This window comes from Vespula pensylvanica, chromosome 17, assembly GCF_014466175.1.
Source record: "Vespula pensylvanica isolate Volc-1 chromosome 17, ASM1446617v1, whole genome shotgun sequence".
NCBI classification, from domain to species: domain Eukaryota; kingdom Metazoa; phylum Arthropoda; class Insecta; order Hymenoptera; family Vespidae; genus Vespula; species Vespula pensylvanica.
In genome coordinates this window covers 3,778,814-3,786,902 of record NC_057701.1, presented here as the reverse complement: position 1 = coordinate 3,786,902, position 8,089 = coordinate 3,778,814, and the positions used below count along the sequence as shown (strand labels likewise).

At 31.1% G+C, this 8,089-nt stretch overlaps 1 protein-coding gene across 2 annotated transcripts in view; it reads left to right on the top strand.

Annotated features, from left to right (window-relative positions):
- The window catches only part of LOC122635135 (semaphorin-1A-like), a 287,458-nt gene that overhangs the window by 181,565 nt on the left and 97,804 nt on the right, over nt 1-8,089 (top strand). For both annotated transcript variants that reach the window (XM_043824971.1, XM_043824970.1), the window contains exon 5: nt 7,444-7,614. In XM_043824971.1, coding sequence (XP_043680906.1) covers nt 7,444-7,614 — 171 coding nt within the window. The remainder of the gene's footprint in view (nt 1-7,443; nt 7,615-8,089) is intronic.

Below are 8,089 nucleotides of genomic sequence, written 5' to 3'. Positions count from 1 at the left end.
CTCTCTCTCTCTCTCTCTCTCTCTCTCTCTCTCTCTCTCTCTCTCTTTTGCTTTCTCTCTGTATTACATTCATTCATTCTATATTCCATCTCTCTCTCTCTCTCTCTCTCTTTCTTTCTCTTTCTATCTCTCTGTATTAGAATCATTCATTCTATATCTTCATCTCTCTTTCTCTTTGTCTCTCTCTTTCTTTGAAACATACAATAGAATATCACACTCGATAACGTAACGACGCCATTTAATACCACCCGATTAGATTCGATCCGATCCGATCCGATCCGATCCGATCTCTATCGAATCTTTATAGTCTGTCATCAATTTTTCAAGATAAAAATGTGTTCTCAAAAGTTTGTAAGTAAGTACTCTGATTGATCGGTAAGAGATTTACAAGATGAAAAGTTGGTCCTTCGTCGAACTATATCTATTCTTCTAACAAAGTGTACCACTCTAACCTCTTTTACGTCGATAATATAACTACCACTTGTCGATGGCCTGCCGATTTTTCGTCGTCGATAGGAAATCTCGGTGGAGCGTTTAAAGTCGACCATGTTGTTCACTCTCTTTCTCTTTCTCTCTCTTTCTCGTGCAGCAATGTTTCTCTAGGATAGCGATACAGATTAACGTCGATGAAAAATAGCTTCTTTTCCTCACCTTATAAACTCGAAGGTAAAAAATTTTCTTTTCTTTTCTTGTTTTCTTGAAAAGGTATTACATAGTAATATATACACATATATATAATATGCATATACACGCGCACACACACACACACACACACACATATATATAGACGGTATATATATACGAGAGCGTGGTAAGAAGCTTGATTCTTGTATATAAAGACGAAGAAAAGAAAACAAAAAAGAAAAAAAAAGACAACAAGAATGTCTCGAGTTTTAAAGTTTCCAACAATTTCCATAAACTTTGTCATCGTATGTTGTTTTTTTTTCTCTTTTTCTTTTCTTTTTATCCTCGTCCCCAAACCCCATCACAAGCCCCTAGACCCAGCTCCTTCTACCCTTTCTCTCTTTCCTCCTTGATATCACCAACTTCGATAATTTTCGGCGAAATTTCAAATGAAATTTTTCTACGAACGACAACGACGTTGTTTACAAAAAGAAAAATTTTATTCTAGTAATCTAACGACAAGATATATCATCTTATTCACACATACATAGACAACTTACGTATATCCTGAAGAAATTTTTCCCTTATATTCTTCACGAATAAAATAAAGAGCATTACTCTGTTCTCCTATCCATTATTTCGATACATCAAATAATCAATATGAAATCGCCCAAAATATAAAACTGACGAGAGAGAAAGATTTTCAAAAACAAATAGAGAAAGGGAAAAAGAAAATGAGAAAAAAATGAAAGTCAAAGAAATAAACTTATGGATAGTGTTAAAGAAATAAACTTATGGATAGTGTTAAAAATGTATTACAAAGTAAGTACGTGTAGCTTACTAGCATACGTACATATAATGTCCGACGAAGAACAGAAAAACAGGTAAAAGATATGAGAACAAAGTATGGTGGTGGTGGTAATGGTGATAGTGTGCTGTTGATATGGTGGTGGTGGTAGTGATCTTAGGGGGCAGGTGAGCGAAGGGAGAGGGCTTGGAAGGATGATGATGATGAGGAGGAGAAGGAGGAGAAGAAACAGAGGGGAGAAGTTGAAGTAAAGAGCTCGTTCAAGGATTTCTACTTGCTTGCTTACTTGCTTGCTTACTTGCTTGCTTGCTTGCTTGCTTGCTTGCTTACTTGGTTGCTTGGTCGCGCGCAGCTGCAGCTTCTGTCGTAACTCCCATTCTCCTTTTCTTCTTGTCGTTTAACGTCTTCCTTGTCTCTCGTTTTATATCTTTCTCTCTTTCTTTCTCGCTTGCGCGCGATCGTTCGTTCGCTCATTCCCTCTGGTCCACCTTTCAACGTAGCCTCTGGAGAACGGCGAAGCTCGTTTTACGATACAAGGTAACACAGAATTCTGCTCTTCTTTTTTTTTCTCTGACAAACCAGACAGAATTTTTCTGTCTCGGTACTCCGACACAGAGACGAAGATAAAGAAGAAGAGAGATGGATAGATAGATAGAGAAAGAGAGAGAGAGAGAGAGAGAGAGAGAGAGAGAGAGAGAGAGAGAGAGAGTCGGATGACCTGGAATTAAGTTAATTCAGATACTCACTTTCGATTCACTCTATATATATATATATATATATATATATATATATATATCCACGTAGTTACGTACCTATGTATTTACGTGCCCCCTCCCTTCTTTTCCTTCGGTCGAGATCGATATACTTTTCCTTTATGAGTCACACTCGATATCATGGTATCGTGTGTCTACCACTCGACGATAAGTTCGATCACGATTTGTCTTTTGTTGAGAAAACGATGAAATCATAAAGATCGACGGAATTCAACGGAGACGTTTTCTTTTTTTATTTCTTTCTTTTTCTTTTTTTTTTTTAATTTAGTTTCCTTTTATTCCTTTTTTTTTTTGTTTATATTTTCGTGCTTCTCTTTCTCTTTTATTCGTTTCTTCTTTTTTTTCTCTCTTTTCCTTTTTCTTTTACTTTTTCTGATTCGAAAATACGGTTCCAGTAACGTCAATGTGAATTATTTAGTATCCCTAGACGGAGACAAGTCAATGTCGAAGAGCGATAAAAGTCGATATCTCGTTTATTTTAGAGGATATAAATTTTGTTGACTGGGTAATGTATGAAAAGCCTTGTTTCGATCATTAATAGGGCATGTTCAAGACGCAATCTTGACACACACGCACGTACACGCACCTACACGCACGTACACAATCACACACGTAAAATATTGATTAGACCTGAGCTCCTCGTGGTGCATTCTGGGTTACACTAAAATAGTTCAAATTACGATGGTAAAATTTTTCACATCTTTCTAAACTGTGCCGAAATTATAATTTTGTCACCCTTGGAAATATTATTATTAAAACGTACTATTAAAAAAAAAAAAAAAAAAAAAAAAAAGAAAAAGAAAAAAATAAATAAATAAATAAAAATGAACACGTTTCTTTGTCTGAAATGGATTGTCCGAAATTCTTTTTGTGAAACAAAACAATTATTCTAGAACGATTAAAATATCATGATGTAATGTTGCTATCGACTGTTCGCAAATTGAGTCACCATTTTTTACATATTACAGGTACGAAAAATTTCTTATCTTGAACATTGTTTAAAATTATATATCTCTCGAAATAATAGAGTTATAATTTTTAAACATTCCTCCATATTTCTTTTTTCTCGATTCAGAAATATTAAATCTTCATGCGGTCAAACTTGACACCGGACATTCTTAGTTACTTGTTTGAAATCTCGTTACTTTGTGGTTATAAATGATCTTTTTTCTTTTTTTTTTTTTTTCAATTTATTCTCAGTCATTAATTATTGCGTTTAATTATACTATAATGTTCAATCTTTTACAAATCTATCTATACCAAAGTCACACATTTATATACATATCTCTATTCGTTATTAAATTTTATTTTATTATCTCGAGAAAGAATTAATTCTTATTTCATATCCGAGGTTTTAGTGTTTCTTTTTATTTTACTTTTTTTTTTTTTTAAGTATAAATTATACCTTTATTTCTTATATCTTTGTATGATATAATTGTACTGATATAAGTAACGTTATCAAATCTTTTTGAGAAGATGATAAAATATGGAGTTAAAACGAGTTTAAACAAACAAATAAAAGTGTGATAAGCTATTATCTTTGGAATTACTTAAGATATATAAAAAACGTTTATGGATATTTATGTTTCATATCAAAATCTACGTGTACGTGTATGTACGTGTATTTGCTCTGTCGTCTGGATGGATTAACTAAAAATTGGAGTTAACTGGAAAAAATGAAGTTACTCACAGAAAACAAAAATTCTCAAGTAATTTCAGTTCGATCTCAGTTTTGGTTTTAAAAATGGCGATATTTTGGGAAAGTTATAAACTATATTAAAAAGTTTCAGACGCAACGAAAAGAATTCAAGTTTTGTAAGAATATTTTGTCATAACATAATCATGAATTTATTTGCAATTCTTTTTATCTATCTTGAAATTCCTTATCAGAATTTGTAGATAATAGATTTTTATACATACAGATTCGTACGCGTAAACGTATATATGTGTACGCTTTTATGCACATATCTATATACGTACAATATTCGTATTATAAATTAAATTGTTCGACGAAGTTGAAATTTATACCAATAATCAATTTACATATTAGAAAAATGCGCAGATAATTTCGATTTGATTTTCATTTCCAAAATGGTGGACATTTAAAAAATTAAAAAATTCATAAAACATTGCATATGCAATGGAATTAATTTAAAATACGGTTGCATAGAAGTTCAGGAGATTTACATTGCCGCGACACATGAATTTTATGATAAATAAATCGGTTTTTTAAACGATAAATAATTAATAAAAAATCATATATGCAATGGAATTTCTTCTCAATAATATCATTTAATTTAAAAATTATGAACTTGTGTGGTCAGTAAATTTTATTTCCCTTTATCGTTAAAAATATAATTCGTATCCGAAGTAACGATTTTTCTATATTTTTTTTTTATTTCGTATAGTAAAAATTCTATCAGAATATTATTTTTATTTTTGTTTTTAAAAAGAGATTATGTAACGTTAAACCTATAGTATAACTTATAGGCAACAAACTTTAAAAGCTTCGAATATAAACTAACAATTAACTTTTTAATACAAAAAAAAGAAGAAAGAAAATAAAAAATGAATATAGAATAAAATAAAATAAAATAAAATGAAATAAAATAAAATAAAATAAAATAAAATAAAACGAAATTTAAAACCTATAGAAATATAAGCACGTAACGTCAAACGAATTATATGACATTGGAAAAAGTTAATATGAAATTTGTATACCATTTGCCAAGACATTAATATAATTATTTCTTATAATAATAATATTATAATTTTCTTATTGTAAATTACTCTTTTTTCTTCACAGATACAAACAAAATTAGTCTACAATAAGAAAAGTATTAAATAAAAAACAAAACAAAAAAATTATAGATATACAATAATATTTCAAATAATTTTAACATTTTCATTATATGGATCATGCCTATATCATCATATCCTATACAGGATAATTCAAAATTTTGATCTATTTGATGATTAGAATCATTAAGAAGCTAGATATATATTTAAATATTTATAAAAAAAAAAAGGAAAGAAAATCATTTTGAAAATTTATTTTCAAACGTATCAAGTACACAAATATCGTACATTGATTAGCGATTTGAAAATTTATTTTGCTGATCGTAACAGATATATAAACACTGTACATCGATTAGCGATAGACGACGTTGAGAAATAAGTAAGTTAGTACCTGTAACTAGCTCTTAGACAATTAAATTAGTTTTACGTCGTGTCGGTTCGATATTAATAAAACTAAGGACGTCGGCATGTCTGTCGTCGGGAAAAATACGAGCCCGCGAACGTAAGCCGTAGCTTTTATGTAGGAGAAAAATACGGCTTTTCTCTCTCTCTCTCTCTCTCTCTCTCTCTCTCTCTCTTTCTCTCTCTCTCTCTCTCTCTTTTTCTTTTTCTCTATTTGTTTTTCTCTTTTTCTCTCTCACTCTCTCTCTCTCTCTCTCTGTCTCTCATTCTTTCTCTCTTTCTTTTTCTCTCTCTTTTTCTCTCTCTCTCTTCCTCGTACGATCGAAATGTACTCAAGCTAATGGCGTACCTAGTCGTCTCTCTTTCTTTTTCTCCTGTTTGTAGAGGAAAACACGCGTTTCCGTCGAAGATGCTCTCGCTATCGTTATCCGGTATTGTATTCCGGAAAAATGATAGCCCCCGTTGTAGAGCTTCGATGGAGAACGAATAACGATCGCTCGTAGGTATCTTTCTAGGATAGATAACAGAAAAGAATGACGTGTATGGAAAAATGGTAAAATGAAAGAAAGAGAGAGAGTAAGTGAGAGAGAAAAAGTGAGAAATAAAATAAAAAGAAAAACCAAAAAAAAAAAAGAAAAAAAAAGAAAAAAGGAAACGAAACGAAAACTATGCGCTGAAACTTTCGTTTGAACGAAATAGGTCACTGTTTCGTTCATATGATACTTTATTTCTACTATTATTATTGTTTATCTGGATGTTTTTATATATATATATATATTTTTTTTACATACGTGTTAAATTAACTGGGTTCTATAGAAATTAATGAAAAAGGGAAAGAAATAGGTAAAACTATTCGAAACTAAATCGATAATAAAAATTTTTGTGCGCTGTTTTACGTTAATCATTTTTACCGTCATGCAACTTCTTAATTACATGCTCGTATGTGTGTGTTTTATATGTCATTTCATTCATTTTTTTTTTTTTGTCAAGAAAGAAAAATTAAGTTTTTAAATATTCGAAGTACTTATTAAAGTTTACTGTGAGCATATAAAATGATTTGATTCATACTTCAAGAACGTATTGAGTGGATCCCATAAAAGAACTTTTTAATAGGAACCAATAACCAGGATGAATCGGATAGAAACCGTAAAATAGGAACCATAAAGCAATTTACTTAAGCTTTAGTAGGTTTAACTACGATGAAATTGCTCTTAAATAATCTAACAAGATTAGTTATTTAATCATTTAATTTAACCGGTACATTTATTTATTACAAAACTCGTATATTATATATTAATAAAACTCGTACATTTATGAAGAGAGTATGAGAGTTTTTATTCAGGTATGCTGGTAAATGGCTGCTCGTCCATATGTTCTAGTATTTACAGAAAATAAAAATGAATTTTAACAACGTTAAATACATATATAATAAAATATGTTTGTCTATATATTTATATATTATATTATATACATACGTACCTACATGCATATATATGTATATATATACTCTTTCTTTCTCTATACGCAAGTACTTACGTTATAAGTTTAACATTACATAATTTTTTATAGAGACGAAAATAAAAATTTCGAATAAAACAGAGCGAACTGACAGAAGGCTATAATATAAATTTAACAGGATATAATATTTTTACACCAGAAATAGAAAAAAGAAAAAAAAAAAAGAAAAAAAAAGAAAACCAATAAATAATAAAAATCTTTTACCAAAAAATCTTTTCATACAAAACGGTTTATAAAATAAACGTATATTTAAATAATAAACATAATAAAGAAAATAAAAAGGAGAAAAAATAAACGAATAAATAATAAATATTTTTATTAAAAAAATCTTTTCATACAAACAAGTTATGAAATAAACATAGACGATTAAGCGGTGCAATTAATTAAGAAAAAAGAAAAGAAAAGAAAAGAAAAGAAAAGAAAAGAAAAGAAAAGGAAAGAGAAACAAAGTAAAGAAAAGCAAAACTAAAGAAAAGAAAAGCGAAACTAACTCGAAACAAATTGAATTATTTGTTACAGAGGTTCCAATGGTCCAGCAGCGGTGCACACAGGGAGCTTTGTAACCTTAAGGGTAGAAGTGACGACGAGTGTCAGAATTACTTGCGAGTCTTTGGTAGGCAGGGCCCGAATAAGTTCCTCGTTTGCGGCACGAACGCTTACAAGCCGCTCTGCAGGCAATTCACGATCAAGGTGAGTCCACGCTAGGGTAAGATTAACGCGTATCGATAACATCTTTCGAGGATCGATGTTGCCACGGCACGGGAAGGTAGCGACCACGAACAAGAGAAGAGAGAAGGAGGTAGAAAAGACGAGGGTGAAAAGTCACCCTCTTTTGCCAATCTCCCTTTCCTCCCTTCGCGTTCTTCTCTTTCTTTCTCTCTCTTTCCATTTATATATATATATATATATATATATATATATATATATATATATATATATATGGAGCTTGGCCCCTGGCGTCCGGCCTGAAGGCGTCTTAATAATGGCACGTCATGGAAAAGCGTCGTCATGCCGGGAATAACGACGACCTGGAAGTGAAAGGAGAAAGAGAGAGAGAGAGAGAGAGAGAATGACTCGGAAGGGTTGAACGACGGAAGGAGAAGAAAAGCGGCGCGAGCGCGTGATTTATCTTCTCGTTTATATATATCTATGTGTGTGTACATGT